The sequence below is a fragment of the Aythya fuligula genome, chromosome 19, assembly GCF_009819795.1.
Source record: "Aythya fuligula isolate bAytFul2 chromosome 19, bAytFul2.pri, whole genome shotgun sequence".
Lineage (NCBI taxonomy): Eukaryota > Metazoa > Chordata > Aves > Anseriformes > Anatidae > Aythya > Aythya fuligula.
The window spans coordinates 3,002,348-3,026,864 of NC_045577.1; the positions used below are offsets into that span (position 1 = coordinate 3,002,348).

A 24,517-nucleotide genomic window follows, 5' to 3' on the forward strand; every position below is an offset into this window, starting at 1 on the left:
GGTGGATTAAGTCCAAGCCAGGAAAGGCAGGCCTATTTTCTCTTGATAGTTAAGAAAAGAGAAATGAAAAAAATACTTTTGTGTTGGGTATGAAAGGGTCTGAGCTGCAGAGCTTGGGAGGAAGCCTGTCTCTAGAGGGGGGATGCTTGAAAGTGTTTCCTTGTTCCTGGTCTGTAGGTCACAGGTGGAACATGTCCTGCTCTGGGTGTGCGTACGTACACATCCCTTTTGACCACAGGCACTTCTGGTTTTCAGTTCGGTTGTCTGACCGCTGGAGACAGGATTTTTACACCAACTGGTGTTTTTTTTTTAGACTTCTCTGAGCTGATTCTTCATTCCCAACAGTGTTAGTGGAAATGGTCTAATAGGAAAAGCATTTCCTGCTGCTCACCGGTGCAAACATGATCATTGAGAAGGAAAACAAAGCTCATCTGAGCCAGAAAGGAGACAGCAGTACTGGGGCATCTGAGGGAATATAAAGGCAGAAAAAAAAAAACACACTTCTGCCAGAAATAGCTTTGTATTTTTAACTCAGACATTCAGCCAGAAACCGAACAAAAGCCATGCTCCAGCAAGAGTAAGGCAAAAAGCATTCCTCAGGAGTGTAGTTGTGAACACGCAGGTTATGTGTGTAGAAGAGGCCCTGTGGAACATTGCCAAGCACTAGCGAGCTTGTGACCATTTACACAAGGATTTGGGGAATGTCCAGGCAAGAGCAAGTGAAGGCAGGGACACGCACACCCCGGTCACGGGAGGCACCTTGCAGACACCCGGGGTTTGCTCTTGCAAGATGGTGCAGGCTCTGCCTGAGTGCTGGGACCTGACTGTTCTCCCGAGGCCTCTTCCCTCTGCGCCCAGGTTTTGTAGAGTTTATTAGCTCTCTACTTGCTCTGGATTTGTGAGCTAAACCCCGACCGTGCAATTTTAGCTCAATTCCCAAGCGTTCCTGATGCACCTGAGAGTCAAACAGCAGAGAGGGAAAGGACACAGACCCGTGGAGGGATAAGGGAGGTGAAGCACTGTGTCCATGCGTTTGCACAGCCCCAGAGGCCAGGACTGGAGAGGGGCAGGAGCCTGCTGCTTGCAGCAGTCCCTGCGTGGGCATTTGAGCTTCTGCCCTGCTCCCTGCAGAGCCAGGTAGTGTTGCCTGTGCCGCTTGCCCAGACACGGAGGTGGTCCATTGCCCCGCTGGCAGCAGTGCCCCACAGCCCCTTCCCATTTCAGCCCCACAAAGGATCAGTGTGCAGAGCCCTGCTGGGCCGTGGCTAAAGCCAGCTGGTGTCTCCAGACCATGCCCTGCCACACACGAAATGCCCTCCAGAAAGGGCTCTTCTGCCAGGAGAGCGTCTGCAGCGTGTTCTGGGCAGCGAGGCTGGGTCACTTCAGGTGAATCTCGTTTTGTTTCCATGCTCCCACCTGACAGGGACCCCAGCCTGACTCTGCAGCCCAGACCTCAGAGCATTTAAATCAACATCTTCTCGTGGGTACTTGCCAAAAGCGGTGACCCTTTGCCTTGCGTATGGCTTTTGTCCCTGTTTGTCAGAGGGCTACAGAGCTGTGTCAGCCTGTTGTGTGGGAGTGTGGGTGGGCTTTTTTTTGCAAAGCTCTAATTCCCATCCATGTGAGCCTTTTTAAATGAAATGTGGCGAACTGCACCCAAGACGGGTGGATGCTGGCCCCGAGCTCTGCAGCACAGACCCTTTTTCTCCCTCCCGCAGAGCTAGCTCTGGTCAGGCAGTTCAGACAAGAACCCCGAGGCATTCCTTATTTTGTGAATGCTCAAAACAAAAATCTCCTTTTATCCATCAGTAAACAGCAAGTCCTTAATTAGAGGTGAGCTCTGATGGCTGATCTGAGGTGCTGTCACCATCAGAAGGCACCAGCTCAGGCTGTGTGCAGCCTTGCCTGCTGGATGGTGCCCAGGAACAAACCTCCCCGGCCCCACACGGAGCGATGTGATCTCTGGATAAGTCCTGGAGTCGGTGCAGGCACTGACCTCCTTCTGAAGGAGCCTTCTCACCATGATGGGAAGGTCCCACAGGTAGGTGCAGGGCCTGATTCAGAGCCTCGTGTTCCCTGCCCACCGCTGCCACCACCGCCTCTTGTTTACCTCCGTCCTCCCCATCTGTGTGATGGGGTAATGCAGCTCCCCTGGGGAGCTTACAGAGGCGTGATGATGGCTGTAAAGTTGTTTGAGCTCGGGATGGCAGGAACTGTGGTGGTGTTATTAGCATTGGCGATGCTGCTGCTAATTACTGAGCTGCTGGGAAACTCCCCATGGGAGGAGGCGGGAGAAGGGAGGGGAGGCAGGGGAAAGTGAAGGGAGGCGAAGTGCACTCGGGGATGGAGAGGAGCCTGGCCCTGCTGGCAGCCCTGTCAGGCCCTGGGAGAAGGGCTCAGCCTGTCGGCAAAGCCGTGGGGATGCTGGCATGGATAGGAGAAGCCATGGCCCAGGTGCTGCGTAAGGTAGGAGAGCGTGCCAGGCCGGCGGGCTGGGCCCCTCCGTGGGTGCTGAGCTGGGGCTGCACAAAATGGAGCCCGTGCAGGAGGCTTGTGGTGCTGGTGGGGCACAGACGGGCTGGTGGCCACAGGGAGGAGAGGGGCTGGTGGCACCCGATCCTGGGGGCCTCTTCACCCTTCCAGCTCAGGCCTATGTGAGCTCCTGGGGGAAAACATGAGGCTGTGAACACCCAGTTCTCCCCAGGCAGCTTCGGTCTGGGAAAAGCTGATGGGGGTGACCCACACGTGGTCAGCTTTTCCCCTGTCACAGCAGAGCCACGAGCAGAAGACCCCGTGCGAGGGCTTGGTGCCTGCTGTCTCGGAGCCTGGGTGCTCCCTGGGACGGGACGCGTGCGCCTCGCAGCTGCTGGCTCCTCTCTCTTTCTAAAGCAACATCAAAGCAGGAGGTTGTGTACCACATGAAGCTTGCAGACATCAAAGGCTTGGTCATAAATTTAACCCTTTGCTTTTCTGTGGAGAAGGTCATAACTCTCTGGCTCTCGAAAGGCTCGGTAACAGCTGGATTTTTAGAGGGTTGGCAGGAGGATGGGATTTTTCTAACACTTCAGAAGCATCAGGGGACCACGGGTCAGTGAGGCCGTGTCCCTCTGTCCCCTACCTGAGAGCAACCACTATGGAAAAGCAGGGAGAGAGCCCATGGAAGAAAGGGGCTGTGTATTCCTGAAAAAGCTACCTGGGACCCTGGGGACCCCAATTCTGGGCCTTGCTTTCACAGTTGGCACTGAGCTGAAGTCTCCAGGATCAGTGGGACTGTGCACGTGGCAGGGTTTGAGGGCTAAAGCACTTCAACGAATCAAGGCCTGACAGCTGGAATAAAGCACGGAGAGAGGTGAGGCTCAAACCCAGTCCTCCCCCCTCGTTGGGGATCGGTGCTCCAGCAATGGCCCCATTCGTGTGGCCACTCCTCGTCCAGTGAAGTCCATCAGCCTGAGGGAGTTCGTCCTCGCTCCTTGAACCTGTCCTCCACAAAGGCCATTTATAGTCAAGAGCAAGAAGAGCTATGTTTGCAGTGAAGGCTTGCAGGGATGGGTTTCTGATGTATTTAGACACCGAACAATCTGTGAGTATGCTGTAGCTCCAAACATTCCCCAGGACAAATGTTTGTATAAGACCTGTTTTATGCTTCCAGGGAGAAGCAACCATAAAAGACGGGAAAACGTTCAAGATGATACCCCCTAAGGCAGGTTGCCAGCGTTCTTTTGATGTTTTTATCTCTCGTGATTTACCGGTTATTGTTAGATGGCAGGAGCAGTGCACAGATCTGATGCTCTTGGCTCACCATCTGCCTGCTCGGCAAGTGCCAGAGCTCGGTTCCTGGTGTCACGGGGCAGGGAGCAGCATGGCAGAGCTCCTGCCTGTCTCTGCAGCCTCATGTGCTGTCCACACAGAGCTCCGATGTCTGGTGCCCCCATCCACCCCTGTGACTTCGTGCTGGACTGCAGAATTGCCCGGATGGATGCTGGGCTGCAAGGATAAACGCAGTCTGGGGGGCTTCCTCCCAGACACTTGCATGCCGTCTGCAGAGCACCTTTCTCCTTTTTGTCTTGTATAATTTGAGAGAAGATTAAACTGGCACTACCCTGCAGTCCATTAAGAGCTTGAACATGGCTGCACCACGAGCCTTGGCTGCTCTGTGGTGGCTGTCAGTGCGTCTTCCCTCTCCTTTCCATCTTTTTGCATCTCTCTTTTAAGATGAGGCAAGCTCTTTGTCTCTCATTGATGTGTAAATTAACTCAACGCTAGGGCAGTGCAAATGCACACCCTCCTTTATCTCCGGGCTTTATTGTTTGTTTAACTGCGTGGCTATAATTATGCCATTATTGTTGGTCAGACTTTCTGGTGTAAACGTGCTCTGAGAAACTGAGAGCAAGGGGGATGGAGAGGAAGAGAGAAGCCAGAGCCAGGGAGAGGGAAGGCAGCTGCTGCGAAATTTAAGGCTGTTCCTAAGACACCTCGGAGCTGCTGTGCCGGTGTCAGTCCTGCTGGAACCGAGCAGGTGAAGGCAGAGCTGTGGGTCACTCTTGGCATGCTGCGTCTCCCCGTTCAGGTTGTGGGACCGTCTGTAGGGCTTCGTGCAGGCACAGACCTGGGAGAGAGGCTGCTCGGGACATCTCCTAGCTGGAGGCAGGATGCCCAGGAGAACTTTCTGGAGGGCTCGAGTCTGACCGAGGTAAGGTTGCCTCCCCAGCATCGTCTCAAACTGTCTGCCATTCCTGCCCGTATGCCTGTGTGAGTCTTTTTGTTAAGCACTGGGGCTCTTCTTTCCTTTAGCTCCTGTTCTCTGACCAGGTGGGCTGGTTGCTGCATGAGCCAGGACAGATTTCAGAAACGCTCCCCCAGATCTAGAGGTGCAGCAGAGCCAGAGCCATGACTCTGGTGAGTTTTGCAATGCAGAGTCCTGACGTGCTGTTCCTCGCTGGGACTTTCAGCTAGCATGGGAGGCAGGGAAATGAGCAGGGTGATAGAAAATCTCTGCAAAGTGACTGCACAGAGGTGGGGAGGGGAGAGGCAGTAGCGTTTTCTGGCATGTGCTGCCTCTGCTGCATTCGCTGCCTCAAAGGTAAATTATCAGTTTCTCCCTTAAATATTAACAGCTGCCAGGTAATGAATTCCCCCTCGCTGTTTTATAATGGCACTAAAATTGGGATTTGCCTTGGTTTTCTCTGTAATTATCCAATGAGAGCGTGTGAGTGCGAGGGAGGTAGGGCAGAGCTGGGCCTCGCAGGCTCTGCTGCTGTGAGCACTGTGTCTGGGGGCAGCGCTGCTTTAACCACCCCATGCAGCGGGGTCTCATCATGTCTCTGCTCGGACCAAGGGGCTCTTCAGATCCAGGGAGACTCAGCTGATGCTGTTTCAGTTTGGGGAAGGTGACTGCTCTGCTACGGAGCCCCTGAAGGTGCTGTGAATTGTTTTGACGTTTCTTAATCTAAGCCAGGAAAAGGCAAGGCTATCAGCTCTGGGTCATCTGTGAATATTTGAACCTTTTGGGTAGAGAAGCAGGAGAAATGTCTCCTACAAGGTGTAGAGCACAGGGCGAGTGTTACCTATTCCGTCCTCTTTGTCCTGCAGACAACAAGGAGGACAAAAGCAGAGAAGAGAACCTGTCCCCACTTAAAAGAGGCAGAAAACTCCTGTGCACTGCCAGGGACAGGACTGCTGTTGGCAGGGCAGCTGGCATCTGCACGGGCCACAGTGGTCAGTGCCCTCCATCTGGGGAGGGGACGAGCTGGAGACTGCTTGCTCAAGGCCAACCTCTCCACATTCTGTGCTGAACAGAAGCAAAGCTGAGGTTTTGCTGCCCCTGTGCCTTGATATCAGTCCCTCGGCTTTGTCCTCAGTGAGATGCTCCAGCACTGAAGGTCCCAGAGAGAAAGCAGAATTCCTTGTCTGCCTTTCTCTGGGGTATTCTCGTCGTTGGGACACCCTCTTGCTGCTGCTTCCCACTACGCCTGTCTTGTTTTTCCTCCTCCCAGACCGAGGTCAGGTTGTGAATCAAAGCTGTGCTGTGGACAGGAGTTAGAAGGCAGGATTTAGAGCAAGCCTCTGCTTGTGCACCAACCAGGAGCAGAAGCGAGGAGCGTAGCCAGCTGCAGAACGGCTGTCCCAGCCCTCAGCTCTGCTGAAGTGACACCAAGCACTCCAGGTCTGGTGCTTCTCAGGTCTTTTGGGCTGTGGATTTGGGGGACTGTATGAAAACACATCTGAGACCCCATAGTCCAGCCGTAACCAGCTAATGTGGGGCATAGTTTTGGAGCTGGAAACTGCAGGAAAGAGGCTTTACCTGAGGAATCTGATCTGATCTGATCTGGTTGTCCAAGGCCTTTGCTGGAGGTTAGGACAGGAGGTCTGCAGCCCGGCAGGCCCAGCGGTCCGGAGCTGCCTAACCCAGCTACCAAAATACATTCTTTTTCCCCTGACTCACTGTAACCGGGTTTTCAGTTATTGGTGCTTTGAAGCTGTAATTGAGGTCTGCTCTCCTCCTCGCACAGCCTTTTCTCCCGGCAAATTGTCAGCCCTCAAGTGGTATGAGACAGTAAAAGAGATGTTACACTCACCATTTCCTAGAAACTGTCACTTTAAAGAGAACAATACTAAAAAGAGGGATGAATTGAATCCAGACCCGGAGCCATAAAACTCCAAATGTTTGACTTCTCTCAAAATCTGGAACTCTTCATTCATTTCTAGGGTCTCTGCCGTGCTCGGGGCACTTTGTACATTCGCAGTTCCGGCTTCTCACATTTAATAAACTGCACATGCCTGAAAAGCTTTAAAAAACAATCATAGTCCAAGCTCTCTTTGGATGTAAATCAGCACAACTTAGGTAAAATCACAGGGAAATGCACACTAATGATGTGTTTCAGGCACAGCCTAAATCTGGGGTTAACGTGGCAATCACGAGGCTCTGCTCGCACCTAACCCTCAGCCTCCATCCACGTTTCCCATTAGCAGGGCTATTTTCAAGCCTCCCCAAAGCAATTAACACCAATTAATCTAAAGGAACCTAAATACTGTTGTTTTTTTCAGAGTCCCTGGCTTCTCCCTGTTCCACGTGTGGCCCCAGAAGGCCGCAGCCTGAACCTGTCAGAGAGCTGAGGCCTCCTGAGGGCTTCACGTGCTTCTTGGGGAGCTGTGCACATAGAGAGGGCCCCAAATGATCCCATGGATCCAACTGTCCCAGCCTGGGTCATGGTATCTGTGCTGCAGAGAGCGCTGCCCTTCCTGGGAAGGAGGTGCAGCCCCTCTCCGTGGTCAGCAAAGAGCAAGACCACTGAATTAGGCGTATTTGGGGTGCAGGAGGTGCAAGGCCCGTACCCCTGTTAAACAGCGTCTGCCAGAGCAAGGCCTGCCTTTTGCTAATAGGAGAAGCCGTTCCCGTGTTTACCTGTGAGTTTTGCCTCACTGGCTTCAGCTCTTCTGCCTGACCAGCGCCGAAATCGTAAAACCCACAGGGACCTGCCCCAGGATCCTCCCTGCCCCCAGCAGGGCCAGGGTTTCGTGTTTTGTGGGTGCCTTGCCGAGCGCGGCCTTGATCTCGAGCGAGGCCTCGAGGCGTCGCCGGGGTGGGAGTAAATACTAATTAAGATTTGGGCGTTTGCTGCAGCGGAGGGTGTTTATACGAAGGGTGACTGCGCGTCGGGTGTGTGCAGGCACACCGACCGACTTCACCCGCTCGGCATCACCGCTGGCACGGCGCTGGGTCTGCTCAGCTGCTTTACAAAACAGCGCTGTGCTGAGAGCAGGTAGGTGTCTCACAGCAGCACGGTTGTGGCAATCCAGAGACAAGCAGGCTTTTTTTGCAAAGCGTTTTGCAAAGAGAGCACTGCCAGTGCTTTCCCATTTGAGGTGCACGGTGTGTGGTGGGGAGTTTTGGATAATTTGGGGGCCTCAGAGGAGCGTGTCCTTGGGTGGCGGCGTCCTCACGGGCACCTCCCTGCTCTGCCACCGCCTGCTCCTCGGCCAGCCGGGAGCTGGGGAGGTAGTGAGGTATGCTGGATGGGGCCGGGGGTTGATCGCCCCTTATTAACCTCAGCATCTGTGCTAATTAACGGAGAATACAGGTTACAGCATCTAAAGCAATGGAATTATTTCAGTTTAGCAAATGACCGCTGCTCAGCTGAGACCCGAGAGCTGAGCACAGTCCTAGTTCCACCTTTACTGACTGCAAAGGAAATTGCTGTGATGGGTTTTGGCTGAACCATCCTGCTCGCTGCCTGGCTGTGTTACGGTGTGCACAGGTTTGGGAACACGCTGCCTGCCAGCAGCTGCCCATGGCCTGTGTGGGTGTGAGCAAGCAGGGCAGGTTCACTCCCACTGCTGCTATCGAAGCGCTCCTCCAGGCTTCTGCTGGGCTAATTGGGCTCTGGAGCTGCCTGTCTGCAGTCCTGGACTAGAGGGGCTGACCTGGAACAGTAATGCTTCCACTTTGTGTCCTTGTTTGATAGTTTTAAGCTTTGAGGGCTAAATCTAGACTTATGTATTTTTATTAAGTGGTGACAGGGACACCCAACGTGACCTGGTAAGCGCTGTGAAAAGCGATGTGGAAAAGTTGCTACGTTAACTTCAGAATCTTACAGGTATTGGAGGAGTGTTTGAGCACACCAGCTAGGGTATTGCCTCCTGGAGAGAAACCAGAAACGATTTCCACGCCGTGGATGTGCTGGTCTCAGCAGCAAGGGCTGGCTACCTGGGCTGTGATTTCAGGGCAGGTCACATCGTAGCTGGGGGAAAAGCACAAAACGAGAATTAACGGGGCTACTGCACAAAGTCACCAAATCCCAGCACGTCGGCAGTCCGAGCGGTGCTGCAAGTAGCAGAGGTGTTGGTAGCACTTCAGCCAGGCACCCACACAGATGCTCCAAGCTCCGTCTCGAAAAATAAGCAAAAAAAGGGGAGTTGTGACCCCGCCGGTGATCTGAAGGCGTGGATTTCAGCCACGCGTGGCAGCCGGGCACGCTCCCAGCAGGTCATCAGTTGGTGTATTAGGGAAGGAGGCAGTGTGGGTGAGTTATTTTGATTTTGTTTGAAACAATAAAAGCCGAGTTATTTGAAATCTTCACAACAGAACCAGCTTTTAGCACCAGCGTTTATAGGGATGAGTGGGCGAGTTGTTTAAAGGGGAGAAAAAAAAAAAAAAGAAATCTTTGAAAACAGTCCAAGGCAGGGTGATAATTTCTTCCTACAAGGGAAGAGCGCCGGGCACGTCCTGTGTCTGAGGGCTGTGAGCGGCCGGGCCTCGCCGGGTGCTTCGGAGGAGCTCCCACCCTCGGGAGCTGCAGGTGGTGTCTCCGCAGACTGCAGCTCTTCCCCTGGGTCCCCTTTGCTGCCTCCGAGACCCAGGTGCAAAAAATTCATTTTCTCTCCCCGTTCCAAGCGCCCGATCCGCTCTGTGCGGGCTCTGCAGCCGCATTACCCCGGACGTCTCCGTGTCGCCCTCGCCACCAGCCTGATGCCCCTCAGCCTCTCCTGGGTCGTGGTGTTCAGGTAGGGGCCAGAGGCTCGGCTGTGGCTCGTTTCCCTCCCTCTCCTCTCCGCCGAAGCCCCCCTGGCTCAGCCCAGCAGCTGCAGCCCAGATGTGCGCAGAGCTCACGCGAGCTGCGGCACCGCTGCTCGGCACCAGGCACACCCGGACCCTGCACCGAGCGTGCTGGGGAGAGGTGGGCCATGCCCTGCCCCTCCTTTCCCTCTTCATTCACTGTTTTTTTTTGTTTTTTTTTAATTAAATCAGCGGGGTCTGGCTCCTGTATCAGCAGCAGCCCCCCTTGGAGGCTGAGCCCCACGGTGCCCCCGTGGGCTGGCAGCAGGCTGGGGGCACGGGGCCAGGAGCCCTCATTTCAGGCCCCAGAAGGTCTCCACGCTTCAGACTACACTGCATGACTCCTGGAAATAAGTGTGCAAGGCAGGGGCAGTCCCCAGAAGCAGCATTTGTTCAGGGTGAGGAAATTCCCCGTGTTGGCAATGAGAGAGGAGAGCGAAGTGTAAGGGGGCGGTGGGGTGGAGAGCAAACGGGGCTCCCCATTCTGCTGCTGTGGCCTTTGGACAGCTGCTTCTCTTCCCAGTGACCCGTCACGCAGCCACGAATTCACATTTCTTATTTTCCCCTTTCAGAAAGGAGAGGTAAGGAGAGCTCTTTGCCTGTTGCAAAGCGTTTCCATCCTTTCCGTGCTCAAAATCTTTTTACGATCAGAAATTTCCCCCCGCTGAGCAGGGATACAGCTAAACGAGGAGCTGCTTGTGGCTGAGTTATCTTCAGTTTTTGCAATGAGACAACAAAAAAAAAAAAAAAATAAAACATGTATCTAATAATACGTGGAGCAGGAGGACTACCAGGAGCTAAAAATGGCCCTTCGATATTTCAGAGCTTTAAATCCGAGCGCTCGCACGGTGCCGGGGTGCGCACGGGGCGCTCGGGCCGTGCTGCGTGTGCAGATGTAGTCGGGCAGAACGGCTCCCGGTCTATTTTTAAGGCAAAGTGTGCGTGGCGGGTAGGAGGCGAGGAGGTGGAAGGAAAGCTAAATATTCACATAGCTCCGCTCCGTGTCTTCGAGCAGCATCTAATAGCGCCCGGCTCGTGGCGGCGGCGAGGTGAGGGCGATCTGAGCGCGGCTCAGCCCACACCACCCCCTCCACCCCCCTTTTTGGTGCCAGGGCACCCGAGGGGCTGCGGGAGGAGCGTGGCGGTGGCAGGGCTGCAGTTTGCAGCTGGCTCAGCACCGAATCGCCGGCGCTGGCTGCGGGGTGCACATGGCAGCGAGCTCGGCATAAATCTCAGCTCCGGCAGCGGCGGCGGCTGGGGAGAGCTCGCGGCTGGCGGTGGGAGCTGAGGAGAGCAGCGAGGAGCCAGCCCCCTGCCAGGGAAGGGGGATCCTGCTCCCGGCCATGTGAAAGCTGGAGCCCGGGGAAGAGCTGGCTGCGGAGGTCAGTGAGTAAAGCTTTTGGTTCGCTTCCGAAACGCGAGAGGCTGGCTCGGAGGAGGAATATGCAGAGAGAAAGGGGATTTACTTGGGCTGGGGCTCGGCTGTCACCTGCGTGCGCTTTTAAACTCGGCTGCTTCGTAAAGTTTGCAGATGGCTTCGTTTTGCACTTTTTATTATTAAGATTTTTTTGCAACTTTTCGGGACGGGCTGAGGCAGTGCCCAGAGCTGCTCCCTGTCCCGCGGCCGCCCCGGTTCCCGAGCGGGCTGGGAGGGAAGGGGGCTGCCGAGGGAGCTGAGCCTCAGGAGGGGCAGCAACAGAGAGCTGCTGCCCTCGGCAAAGCCTGCGTGATTTTAGCAGCTCCTCTGAATCCGAGGATGTCACCGAGGAGAGGAGACTCCGGTGGCTGGGGACAGGGAGAGCCCCGCTCCTGCGCTCGGGGCAGATGCTCCGGACGCTTCACCTCCTGCTGAACCAGGCGGAGGCGTTTGGCCACGGGTTTTCTGTGCCTCCAGCCCCTCTGGGAGGCTCTCCCCAAACCTCCCCCCGGTGCCTGCCTCCAGCAGCTGCTCGGCAAGGTGGAAAAGACAGCTCAGGTGCCAGGATTTGGGGTGCAGGACGGCGGTGACGGTGCTGCTGGCCCCGCAGGGTGATGCCAGGAGGCAGCGACACCACGTGCAGGGCATCAGCAGGCTCCTGCCTGGGGATTTGGGGTCTGCTGCCCGAACTGAGAGCAGGTAAGCGGTTGGGGTGCGTCTGGTTTATGGGGGGAGAGTCAGACAGGCATGGCATGAGGCTGTGGATGTGTCGGGGTGGATATGTGCCGGGCCCGGGGCAGGTGGGCACTGCTGTAACAGTGGGCAGGAGTTTTCCAGGAACTGTCTGGCAGTGACAGAGAGCTGGGTCCCAGCTCTGTCACTGCGGGACTTGGGCAAGTCCCTTTGGCTCCAGGTCATCTCCTCACCGAAATGCAACGAGGAGGAGGTGGACGAGGAGCCGAGGAGGTGCTCTGAGGGGCTGCTGTAGGAGCAGCGGTGGAAACCACCCTCAAGGGCTCCTTGGGCTAGGGCAGGTTTCGAAAAATTGAGCCTGGACTGGAGGAGCCCGTTGCAATCAGCCCGTCTGCCTTCGCTTGATGGCTTTCCTGAATCAGAGTGAAAATGGCCAAAGGGGTTTAAAGGCAGCGGAGCCTCTTCTGGCTTGGTTTTGCTTTGCCTGGGGTTGTTTCAGCCTTCACCTCGCCTGCCCACCCCGAGCAGCCAGCCTGGGGGATTTCCCCCTGAAACGCTGCAGACAGAGCCGGGCAGCCCAGCACGTCTGAGCCAGGGGGTGCGGGAGGTTTTCTTCAGCACCTGTAGGAGTTTACTGGGGATGTGCGCTTGTGGGGCAGTGACCGGCGGCGTTGATCTCTGCTGCCCTTTGCAGGCACACCAGCACACCCCAGGCCGTGCTGTGTAGCACAGAAGAGGTTTTTTTGCCTCTGAAGGAGGCTGGGTGGAGGGAATGGCTTCTGGCAGGACTCGAGTGCTGGAGGATGGGGAACGAGGCCAGGTGCAGGCACCGGCCATGGGTGAGAAGTGGCCCCGGGGCTGCAAAGCAAAGCCCCTGCCCAGGAACCCTTCAGGGCTCTGGGTCTGGGGACCCCCTCGGTTGTTGTTTGTGCTGCTGTGGGGCTGGTGCTCGGCCCCATTAGGGGATGCCCGGGCTCTGGGGCCCTCCTGGGCACAGCTCGGCAGCAGACAGTGGCTGTGACACGCATCCATCTGCCTGCACAGCTCTGGCCTCGGGGCCAGGAGCAGCCGCACAGGGAGCCAGGCGCTCCGTGCGATGTCCATTTGGGCGTTTTAATTAGGTTTGGGATGGGGATGGAGGCTCTGTGGCTGGGGCAGCACCCCCCGAACCAGGCTGGCACAGGAGGTGCCCCCACACGGGGCCAGCCCCGTCCTGCACTCGTGCCCCGGCCGCTCTCGTACTGACTGGGGCTGTCCCTGCCTCCCCGGGACGTGTTCTGGGCAGAGATCCTGGCACAGCAAAACGCAGGAAGGAGCCCCTGGGGGGGATCCCGGCTCTCCCGGGGTCTCAGCACCTCGCTCTGCCCATCGGACCCCTGTGTGGATCCCCTCCTCGGCACCGCTCCGAGGGAGCTCGCTGTGCATGAGCAGCCTGCCTCCGCTCCCCGGAAATTTGGGGCACGCGAGCCCAGGCAGCAGGGCTGCGATCGGGGTGGCTCAGCCTTGCTTTAAGCCCCAGCACATTTTGGTTTCCGAAAGTGCTGGCTCCGAGGGGCTGTGCCCGCTCTTCGGTCAGAGGTTCGGGGAGGTGAGAGGGGCTTTGCCCCTCCCCGATCGGCTCCCGCGTTGCCGATGTTCCTCTCTGGCCTGCTGCTAATTTTGACGCTGCCCTAAATAGAAGCTGAGTGCATCTCATCTGCTCCGCTTCGCATAGGGGAAAATTGTTTGCCTTCGTTTACAGGATCCGAGCTGCGGCTTTAACCCTGTCGGCACACGACCCTTCCTGGCGGATGCCTCTCTTATTGCTGTTGAATTTTACATCCCGTTGTGGGAGGCTCCTCAGAAGGCTCTGCTGGTCCCGCTCCCTGCCTGCTGGTTCGCCCAGCACACGGCCCGGCCGGGACTGGAAGCAACACGGCAGCTCGGGGAGGCTGCCTTGAGTGCTGAGCCTTGTGCAGCACGACTTAAATATATCCCCGTCTGCTGCAAGGTGCTCATTTGGGGATCGCAGGCGAGGGCTGCTCCCGAAGGGCTGTAATTTGGTGGCGTTTGCAGCCCGGTGATTGCTGCTCTTGGGGTGCTGCGAGCGGCGCAGCGGAAGGAAGCGCAAAGGGCAGCGTGAAGGGCAGTGGGATAAAAATGTTAAATTTAGTGGGGTAGAGAGGGAGGCTGGAGCTGAGGCTGGGCTGGGCACACGGCAGCACTTCACAGCTGGGGCTGTGGCTGTGCTGGTGGCTCTGGGGGGCTGCGGCTCTCCGTGGGTGCCCCTCTCACCGCACACAGGTCTCAGGGCAGCTCCTCTCCCCGTCTGGGTCCCTGCAGGAGAGGGGCCCTGCACGGTGCTCTGCTTGCAGCCTCCTCTCGGAGGGTGGTTTGGGATTGCCCAAACTGCAGGGTGGTGAGAAAAGAGGAAAAGAGAGAGGCTGCTCCAGAGCCGAGGGCACGGTGGGACCGAGTAGCAGCGACCCCGGCAAGCTGCGGGCACAGCCAGGAGCTGGCTCTGAGCACAGGACAGGGCAAGGCACGGCCACGGCCACGGCCACACCACCACGGCCACACCAGGCTGAGCCATCACACACGGGGCAATATTTGGGGCGTTCTGACTCCGCTGCGTTTCGTTGTCTTTCCAGAAGATCAACCGGACCCCTTCGGACGAGGAATGCTTCTTTGACCTGCTGAGCAAGTTCCAGAGCAACCGGATGGACGATCAGCGCTGCCCGCTGGAGGAATGCCCATCGGAGGCTGCCGAGGCGGCTGCCACACCAGTCCCTGCCCTGGAAGAGCGGATCTGTAAGCACTGATGCGTTCAGAAGCCGCTGGTACCAGGGGGTGATGCTGCTTGGCCGGCTGGCGTGGTTTTATTGTGCAGCTTGTGATGTTTTCCCCAAGCCTCAGCTCCCTGAACCTAGCAATTATTATTTTGTTGTTGTTGTTTGCAATCTCCGCCGCTGTGCAAGGCGTTCAGAAACCTTCCTGCGTTAGTGGTTGCTGAAGCAAAAGCTGGAGAAGGTGAACTGAGGCTTGGGGAACAGCCTGGCAAGAGAAATGCAGAATATACCGGGAGTTTTTTCGATCTTTTGGAGGTCTTGACTGATGTGCTGAGGCTGGCAGGAGGAATTCTGCCTCCGCCAGCATCTGCAGGTGGGAGATGCTGGTGGTCGTTCCTCAGGGAGCCTCGGGAGAGCTGCGAGCTGGGGCAGCACGGACCTGGAGGGGGTTTCATAGGCAGGGTAAAGCACCACCAGGTTTTCTCAGTGTTACCGTGGAGGAAGAACTGGGTTTTGTCCAGTTGTTGGATGCTGTGGTGAGAGGTGTCTCAGAGGCCGGGAGGACGGAAAGTAATAGAGAGTTCCCAGCACGCAGAGAGCTAACTCACTCGTAGGAAGAGCACGGATAAATTGAGGAAGCCACCTGACAATTGGCTTGGCTAGGAGAGGCAGAGATCAGGGCTGTGTCTGCGCTTTGGCTTTGTGTCCTTTTTTTCGCTGTTGTGCTGAGGTCCTTTGTTTAAAGCAAGCTGGAGAGAAGCACTGAAACGTGCGGGTCCCACTAGGGTGATTTAGCACCACCACAGAGGGCTCAAAGCCCTTCAGTCGAAGCAGGGGGGTTGTTCACCAGCTCCCAAACCACCACGGAGCCCCAAGAGGGGAGGAGCAGACCCCGACCTCCCTCCGAGTGCAGCCAGGAGCGCAGCACGAAGCCGAACAGGGTGCAGGTGCCAGTGGCAGGGGCTGAAGCAGCGGCTGGAGTGAGGGTCAGGCTGTGGCGCAGGAGGAGCGCAGGGTGGCTGCGAGGTGAGCGGTTCTTTCTGTGCTAAAAAAAAAAGGCTGGAAACGAGCAGCGCTTTTTCAAGATCCACGTTTCTGATACAGAAGCGCATTCAGCTTTAACAGCTGTGTAATTTAGGAGAGCGAGTTTAAAATCTGACGCTTTATAAAGACTGCGTGAGTAGGCACATGTTCTGTTCAGCTGTCAGTTGGACTCTGAGCTTTTGGGACATGTTATTTGCGAGGTTTCTGTGTGAGCTGAAGGGGAAGAGACACGGCTTGGCGGCAGTGCTGAGACTATTCTGCATTTCTGTCCCTCTGCAAGGAATTGCACCCGGTGGCAGGAGATTGGGGGCACCCCCGGTGCTTTGTGCTCGCTGGGGCTTTGGGTTTCTTACGCTTTGGTCTTCCTGGCTGGGGGCTGACTCGGTTGCTTCGCAGCAGTCCCAGCGTTGCTCATGTGCGAGGTGGGGGCTGCCTGATGGGCACAGAAGCCGGCGTCCAGCCCAGCCCAGCCCTGTAAGGCTCCCCTGGGCGAACGGGATTTTGGGGGCGAGGATTCGGGCTCTGAGGGAGCAGAGCCGTGACCCTGCTGCTCCTCTCCCCGCCCGCAGCGCAGTCCTCCCTGATGGCGTCCCCGCAGACGGAGGAGTTCTTTGATCTCATCGCCAGCTCGCAGAGCAGGCGGCTGGACGACCAGCGCGCCAACGTGGGCAACCTGCCCGGCCTGCGGATCACCCACAACAACCTGGGGCACCTGCGCGTGGAGGGGGACGCTCAGGAGCCCGGCGACGAATTCTTCAACATGCTGATGAAGTGTCAGGTACTGCAGGACTCAATTCTCCCCCGGCAGCACGTGCTGCCCCCCCCGATCCCACCCGCAGCTCCCGTCCCCCTCCTAACGCCTTTTTTCTCCCCCCGCAGTCCTCCAGGATCGATGACCAGCGCTGCGCCCCCCCTGACTCCATCCCCCGCGGCCCCACCATGCCAGACGAAGACTTCTTCAGCCTCATCCAGCGCGTCCAGGCCAAGCGCATGGATGAGCAGAGGGTAGATTTGGCCTCAGCCCAGGAGGAGGCAGCAGAGGAGCAGCAGAGGCCTGGTTCCAGCTAAGAACGGGGGTTCAGGTGGGGGGGTTTGGTTTCATTTCAGTTTTTTTAAAGACAACTCCGTGTAGGTGGTTTCAAAGCCGAGTGCTCCTGCGCTTCCACAGACTTCTCCCAGGAGCGCCCCGAGCTGCACGTGGCTGCTCTGCAGAGGCAGCACCACAGAAGGCCCACGGGACCAGGGAGGGGTTTTAAACAAGGGGCTTTTTTAGGACGTGCAGCCGCTCTAACACTGGGCCCAGCACCAGGGAAGGAGACTTTGGCAGTCCCTTTGCTCGGCACCTGAAAACCCCGGAACTGGTGCTGGCAGCCAGAGGAGGAGCCCGGAGCAGGTAGTGAAATCCAGCCTTGATGTCCTTTATTTCCAGAACACTTTTAATTTAACGGGGGAAGGGAAGAGCACCTTTTTCATTTTTCGAGTCCTCCTGTCTCGTTTGCATCACGAGGTGACGGATTGCTCTGGATCCTTTCCTGGAATCTCTTGCTCAACTTTGTTCTTTCTAGAGGAGGAAATGAGCTCAGGTCAGCGGCGACACAGCTCCTTTCAACCCTGAGCCCTGGTCCCCCCACTTTGAGGTTTGTTCTGGGGTTGCTGTGAACTCTGGGGGCCCTGCGCTGTCCCTCCCCTCCGCTTCCCCAGCCAGAGCTGTACTTCCAGTTCCAGAGCTGTACTGGAACCTCCTGAGCAGGACCCAAGGCTCTTCCACCCACACCTTCAGTGGAATTTGGAGACCCCCAGCAAAACCCCAGCCTGGGACAAAGCCTGAAAGGTAACTGCCAGCTGTGCAGCCCCAAGGAAGAGAGGAAGAAGGTCTCTGCCCATCTGCTCAGCACAGAAAACTGCGGCAACGCATCGCTTCTGCTGCAGCTGGGCCAGAAGCCTCGTACAGGATTGAATGGAGTGCCCGAGGCAGAAACCTGCACTGGGCACTGAACTGCTGCGAGAGCTACAAAGCCTTCTGGTCACGGCTTGCGATGCTCCCTCGTGCCCAGCAGCAGTGGGCCCAGCAGCTCTGCCCTCCGCCTTGTTCCTCCTGCCAGCAGGGCTGTGCTGCTGCCCGCCCCGCAGAGCTGCTCCCACACGGATCTGCGTTTACTGACATTTCCTTCTGGTGATGTTGGGAAAGCGAGCCCGGAGAGGAGGCCAGCAGACGTCTCCTTCGAGGAGGTGGAATGGTTTTTTTCTTTGCTTGACCTGAGAGGCAATCTTGGACTCGAGCACCTCCAGCAACGAGGTCTGCCAAAGCAGGTGTGTTCCTACGGAGCACAAATCAGCACTTTCTGACTGAAACGCATTTGACGGAAACATTTCCAACCAGCAGTTGAGATTTTTAGACCAGTGATGCTGCTCGTCGGGCGCTCAACCTGCCTGCGCTGAACATTTGGAGGGGAAGCTGCTTTTTGCCTGCCACCAGGGAGCACTCACCTGCTGCGCTGCTGCGTGTGCATCACTGGGCTGAGGCTCGGCCTCCTGCCTGGGGCAGGTCGGAGCTCTGGAGCCAAGCCAGGAGGACCTGCCCGCCACCTACGCACCCACCTCGCCTGCATTTGTCCAGAGGAAGACAGCGCCGAGGATGCCAATGACTTCTTGAGCAGCTGCAGGCCCCGGGCTGTGCAGCTCAGCCAGGTGGCGAACTGGAACCTGACCATGAAGCTTTCAGAGGTGTTAATTATTTGCCATATACTTGAATGTATTGAGCTTATTTATTTTTTACATGTGCATTTGCTAATGTCATTTTGATGGGGAATTTCCAACCCACAGGTACTTTTTTTCTAAAAAAATAATCTGCCAAATGAATTAATATATTAGAAATGAATACAGCGCGAGGGAAAGGGGGGGTTGTGCTTAATAAATATTTGTGTCTAAGCTTCAGTGACAGAAGTTAATTTCCACGATTTTTTTGGCCAGCAGAGCTCACGGGGGTCCTTTGGGATGGGACTGGGGGTGCGTGGTGGGGTCTTGTGGAGGACATCACCACATGGAAGTGTTAAGAAAAGGGTGTGTGCATCACCCCTATGTCTCTTAGGGAGCAAGGTGCTGTAGGCACCTGCCCCAAAATCTGTGTCTGGTTTCCCTGGTGGGAGCTGCCAGAGGAAAGGGCAGCGAGTGCCTGGCATAAGCTGTCGGTGAGGATACTCCCAGAGCAGCAGCACGAGCTCGTTCCAACGCAGCAGGGAGGTGCAGGCCGTTAGACTTCGCTAGAACGGGGGCCTGGGAGCAGCAGATTTTTGGCTCCTGAGCCCTGTGAGGATAAAGCCAAGTCACAGCTGGGCCTTCCACGCCTGGCTAACCTGTGCAGGCTACTGCCGGTCCTGATCAAAGCTTAATGAAGAGCCACCAGCTCCTTCTCATCAGGAGTTCTCAAGTTGCTCAGTGCCTGGCCACAAGCAGGCTCTGTGTGGGACCCGAGGCCAGAACCCTGCCCCCAGCTCTGCAAAGACTGCCGATTCCCGGGATTTGAAACAGGTGAAATTCCTAAAAGCAAGAGATGGGGCTCACCTGCTGTCTCGCTGTCCTTAGCAGCTGAGGAAGGGCAAACCATTCACCAGTAAATGTCTCTCGCAGAGCAGATCCCCACTGTGAGCAGGAGCAACAGCTGCTACTGCTGCTCTAGGTCCTCGGCCTGCGCTTGTTGCTGCTGTGCTGGAGCCTGGAATAACAGAGAGAGCAGCGTTACTGTCCGACAGCAGTGGGTGCGCAGAGCACAGCCCTTCCTCCCTTCCTCTGCTGGGGCACAGCTCGCTGCTGCTGACACCCGCCGGGCAGGCGCGGCACTACCGAGCTCTGGGCAGGGTGAACAGCGCAGGGAGCTGTGCCCAGGGCAGAACAGGGAGAAAAGCTGCAAGAACAGGCCCCGTGCAAGCAGCAGGAAGGTGAGTCACTTCACAGCCCCCTGCGCTGCTGCTCGCAGGAGGGATTTACCTGCCTGAGCCCATCAGGGAGGCGGCGCGGTGCTGCTGAGCCCCCCACGGCACACCCACGGGTGGCAGGGGCTGTAACGCCATCGCTGCACGCAGTGATGTGCTCGGGCATCTGAGTGCAAGAAAAAAGGAAGGGGGTGTTCAGAGAGGCGGTAAGCAAGAGGCACAACAGCGCCCGTTTTGCAGAAGAGCCCTCGTGGGACAGGATTTGGGAACAGAATCCCTCCCTTGGCAGCCCCAGGGAAACGCTTTGAGGACTGTGCCCAAGGTTTGCAGCGCGTGCTGGGACTGCTGCCTTGCCCCCCTCACATCCTCAGCCCTCCTCTGTGCATCCAACACCCCCATCCCAGTACTGTCACTCACCGAGCCCTGCTGCACCAGGCCCTCGTGGCACTTTTCCCCCATTGTGACACATCTCCAGCTCAGGAGGAAGCCTTTTTTCTCTTCTCTCCCAGTCCTTTGGCTGAAGGAAGGGCTGCTGGGCTCCTCCTAGACAAAGCCTGCTCACTGTGTCCTCTTTAATGAAAAGAGGAATTTCCTTTTTTGAAGAAGAAAAAAAAACAACTCAAAACAGAGCACTTTTTTTAAAATACAGTCTGTTAGCAACAAATCCTTTTGTTTTACACACAGTCCCTCAGAGAAGTGCAACCCTCTCCCTTCCAGCTGAAAACCCTGAAAGCCCCGGAATGGTTTGCCACGAAAGGTGCCCATTCCCTGGGGGCTGCCCTCGGGATCCACCCTGCCTCTGCAGCGCTCTCCCTGCACCCGCACCCCAAAGATCTGCCCGCCCCCTGCGATCTGCTGCTGCCTGCCCTGTCCTCGTCCTGCCAAAACCACGTCCAGCAGCACAGCCAGGCCCTGCTCATGGTGCTCTAAGTGCCAGGGAAACACTGACCCCACAGACATCCAGGGACAGACTTTGCTGCAGTTTTTTACTGTAACAGCAAAAATTAGCGTAACCTTTCCATATAACCATAGCTAGGGGCACAGTAACGGGTACGAAAGGTACAGAAAACGGCTAAAACCTGGCTTTTTTAGTACTAACTGTTTCCAAGACAACGCAGAGCCTTCCCAGCGGCTCGGTGCCACCCCGTCACAGGCAGCAGAGGCACGGCAGCAGAGCGCTGTCTGCTTGGAGGTAACACAATCACCCCCCTTCCAGCAGTGCCAGCAGCTCACAACAGGGCGAGCACGCAGCAGTGTTTCAGGACTCCTGTTTCTTAATTACCACGTGGATCGCTCCAGCATCTGATTGTGTCAGAGCCGTGTTTCTTTAGGACATGAGCACGCACACACCTAGCTGCGGGAGGAAGCTCCTGCCCTTCAAAGCTGTTCCATCACTCTGAACGCAGGTACCTACAGGAAAACATGAATATTTGAACCATGCTCACAATACAACACGTATAAAATTACTATGAACACTTCAGGTGAACAAAGAAAACTCATTAACGCTCATTAATACATGCAATGCCCTCACTGAATACCTGAATGATTAAAGGCCACGGACACCTGGATGAGTTTGGCTGCAAGAAGTGGGTTCGTTCAGCTTGGAGGCACAAAGGCAGAGGGATTTTAGGGCTTTCTGTAGCTCTCTGGTGCGTGGAGGATCCAGAGCCAAGGCTCTTCTCAGCAGTGCAGTGCTTTGAAGGGAGGCAATGGGCACAGGCTGAAACCCAGGGTGTTTCAGTTAGGCACGAGGATTTCTGGTATTCTTTTACTACAGAACTGATCAAATACCAGACCAGGGCTCCAGAGAGCCAATGGAATCGCCACCATCCTCAGATACTCAAGCCTAGGCTCTAAGTGTCTTTATCTAACTGAACTTTCTTTGAGCAAGGTGGTTGGAATAGAAACCTCCAGAGGCCTCCTCCAACCTATGTTACTCTTTGATATCAAGTTTAAAAACCTAAGAGGACACTTCACAGTGCTTCAGGCTGCTGGACCTTAAGATAAGCTAAACTTTTATGCAGGCGGAGAGAGGAAGCCCTACGAACGTGCAATACGATCACCTTGCAGCCTGATTCATCACTACCCAACGTTACGCGCTGGTAAACACCTACATTTTGCATTTATGAAGTTATTATTTTTTGTTCTAGCTGATCTTAACGTGCAGCAGTAGCATTAATAAGCACCTCAACGTCTGTCAAATGAGACAAATTCCTAGGTGCTCCACTTATCTCCAACGTGCTTCACAAATATTCATTCTGCCTTCACGCCCGTCCTCCCCCTCACCAGTGAGGAAGTTGCATAACCCCAGCACCCCGGGGCCGCTCGCTGCGTCACGGCCCCGAGTGGAATTTCCGAGCAGGGGCTGGCACTCCCATGGGGCAGCACCGCCTGCCTCGTGGCGTAACCCCCAGACAGGGATTTTCAGCCTAGTGGTAGACAGAAGGGGCACAGAACCTTCACTCTGGATGATAAAAGGGGAAATGAAAAAGCAGCACTTCGGTGGCTGCAGTGAGCTGGTTACCTGATCCTCCTGCAGGGACGTTTTAGCTTTGCAAACTCACACATGGTCAGACCTCCTCCTCAGGTGGTATCAATCGCCTCTTCTGCTCAGCTGCTGTGCCCTGCGATGCTCCTCCAGGAGCACAGCCATCAGCTGCTCACGTGCAACAGCTGGACAGCATCAGAGGGCACTGCTAAAGCCTGCACTTAGAGCTGCACCTGCCCAGGTTAAAACACACGGACAGAGAATTAGCCCCCTTCTCACCTGAGAACAAAGCAGGCGTCTTGACACTGCTGAAATGCTCAAAATTGCTTTAATGTCAGCAAAACAAGTACCAGGAAAAATATCCACACTCCACCTCTAAAAATATTGGCTTGCTCAAAGGCAAAACTACATAAGACAAAGACACAACAGAGAAAAGACCGACGCCTGAGTTTATTTTAAACACAGACCATTGAAGTTAGGAAAGAAACGTTAACAGTCTCTCTTGCCATCAGCAGAACGACACAAATCCCACTCGTCACGTCTGTCCCTTGCCGCCAGTCTCTGGGGGGCCTTCCCCACCTTCTCCCTCTGTCGGATGACTTTGAGACCCGGTATCTGCCGTGCCTTCCAGAAGCAGCTCCAGGGCTTCCTCACCAACCACACGTCTCACCTTCTCCCCTTTGGCTGCCAGGATTTCCTCGATATTCCTGAACAGCAATTTGAAAACCAACAGTGACTCTACAGCAAAGGCTGGACAGAAGAGTCTACTGCGTGCTGTCTCCTTTACACTTTGCTCCCGGTACTAACACCACACAGCAAATCAGCTCGTGCACTTTATGATACCTTTCCATAAGTTTGGGAAGCAGATGAAACTATCCAAACCTCCTAGGACCGTTTTTATCCATTAAGATCAATAAATTAGAAATTACGGCAGAACAGAAATTTTAAAGGTATCTAAGGGAGTTAGAAATCACTGAAATTCAACAGCACACGGGCCCCTCGTTTGAAACACATAGCCAGGTGAACCTAACAGTGATTTAATAAAGCCTGAGGGAGAACAGAAGAACACCACACACAATAATTCACTTGCTGGCACCAACAAGAACGTCTGCGTCTCATGCAGCTTCAGTTGCTGCTTTACACCATTTATTTGGATCCTAGGTAGTGAGGTTCAAATTATAGGTGATTATAACCTCCATTCACATGCTTTCAGAAACTGGATGAAATATAGAATTATACCAAATAAAACCTGTTTTGATCTAAACCACATTTTAAAAACATCAAAGAAATAATACCCCAACTCGGGAGGATCTGGTTATAGCTCAACAGTCTTTTTCCCTTGCTAAATGAGCGTTGCTGGCACACCTACCTTTTCCCTTCCAGATCCGAGAACCACCCCAAGTTATCTGCTATGACGTGGTGATTCTTGCAGCCGGGGCACTTCACGATGACCACCCCTTTATGGTAGGCTAACTTGGAAATTGTTTTTGCTGAGCGCGTCTGGCAGACCTGCAGAGCAAACAGACAGCAACAACAGATGACAACCGCAGCTTCTGGACCCTTCAGAAAGGGAAATCTTTTCCCGAGTGGAATATTTATTTTGTCCTCCCTCATCTCCTGCTACTCCAAGGCTGCTGGGCCACGGGACGATGCCGTGCAGCTCCAGGGGCACTTTGCAGCTCAGGTCTGCAGGAGGCAGCCCCACAGCCTGATCTTCCCAGGCTCTGTCCCTTGTTTCTTTGTAAAAGTGATAAATGGCACACGGTTCTCATAGTGGGGCGAAGTGCTCAACTTCAGGGTAAAAATGGAAATAAAATATTGGTGATTCAAGCAGTTCTGGTACCGCGGATCTGTATGTTGGGAACTTTGGGAATTTCACTGGGATCCTCACCAGTTTGGAGCATGTTTTAGCAGCATTATCTCATCGCACTGATACAACGCTCCCGTTATGTTTAATTAGAAAAAATACGAGTCCCTGCTACCCAAACCTGCTGCCTGCAAGGCACCCAGGGCGACAAAACGCGTTTTTCTCTTTTTAACGCGTTTAAAGGAAGCAAACGTGAAGCGATCTCAGCGCCCCCCTGCCCTGTCACCACAGGGCTGCCCGGGGCGGGAAGGCGCCGGCTCCTGCTCGCCCCTCGGCCCCGGCCCACCTTGCAGGTGTACACCAGGCGGTAGTGCGAGGCCTGCAGCTGCCCCACGGGGCCCGAGGCGGCGGTGCAGAGCCGTGCCGGTGCCGGTCTGGGTACCGGTACGGGTGCCGGTGCCAATATCGGGGCCTTTCGGGGCCGCCGTGCCGGGGAACCCCTCAGCAGGGCCCGCGCCGCTGCCCCCGCCGCCCGCCGCAACATGGCGCTGGAGCAGGCGCGCGGAGAGGGCGGGCGCTGAGGCGGCGGCCGCCATCTTGGGGCGGTGCCGCTGTGGGGAACGGCCCCGAGGCGGGAGGCGCCCCCGGGCCTCGCTCAGCCCCCCAAAAAGACCCCCGAGCCCCTTCGTGGCACGAAGCGGAGCCCATCCCGTGTTGTGCATGAGCAGCACCCATCCCCGCTTTTTTCTGTTTTATTCCACGCGAGCCTGGAGCGGGGAGCAGGCTCTCGGAAGCAGAAGCTCCCTCCCGTGCTCCCT

General features: G+C 55.8%; 2 protein-coding genes across 4 annotated transcripts in view; one reads left to right on the forward strand and one right to left on the reverse strand.

Annotated features, from left to right (window-relative positions):
- The window catches only part of GPSM1 (G protein signaling modulator 1), a 62,159-nt gene extending 45,069 nt beyond the window's left edge, over positions 1–17,090 (forward strand). For 2 of the 3 annotated variants that reach the window (XM_032200459.1, XM_032200460.1), the window contains 3 exons: positions 14,294–14,453; positions 16,045–16,253; positions 16,355–17,090. In XM_032200459.1, the coding sequence (XP_032056350.1) occupies positions 14,294–14,453; positions 16,045–16,253; positions 16,355–16,543 (558 nt within the window). In that variant the 3' untranslated portion in view covers positions 16,544–17,090. Of the gene's footprint in view, positions 1–2,445; positions 2,467–14,293; positions 14,454–16,044; positions 16,254–16,354 lie in introns of those variants that run through there. The other variant, XM_032200461.1, reaches the window with a different exon arrangement.
- A 5,225-nt stretch (positions 17,091–22,315) lies between these two features.
- DNLZ (DNL-type zinc finger) lies at positions 22,316–24,243 on the reverse strand. Its single transcript, XM_032200498.1, has 3 exons — positions 24,046–24,243; positions 23,262–23,401; positions 22,316–22,599 (listed from the first exon to the last, which is right to left on the reverse strand). Exons 1-3 carry the CDS (start codon positions 24,241–24,243, stop codon positions 22,428–22,430), a joined length of 510 nt encoding a protein of 169 aa, XP_032056389.1. The 3' UTR covers positions 22,316–22,427.
- Between the last annotated feature and the right edge of the window lie 274 nt (positions 24,244–24,517).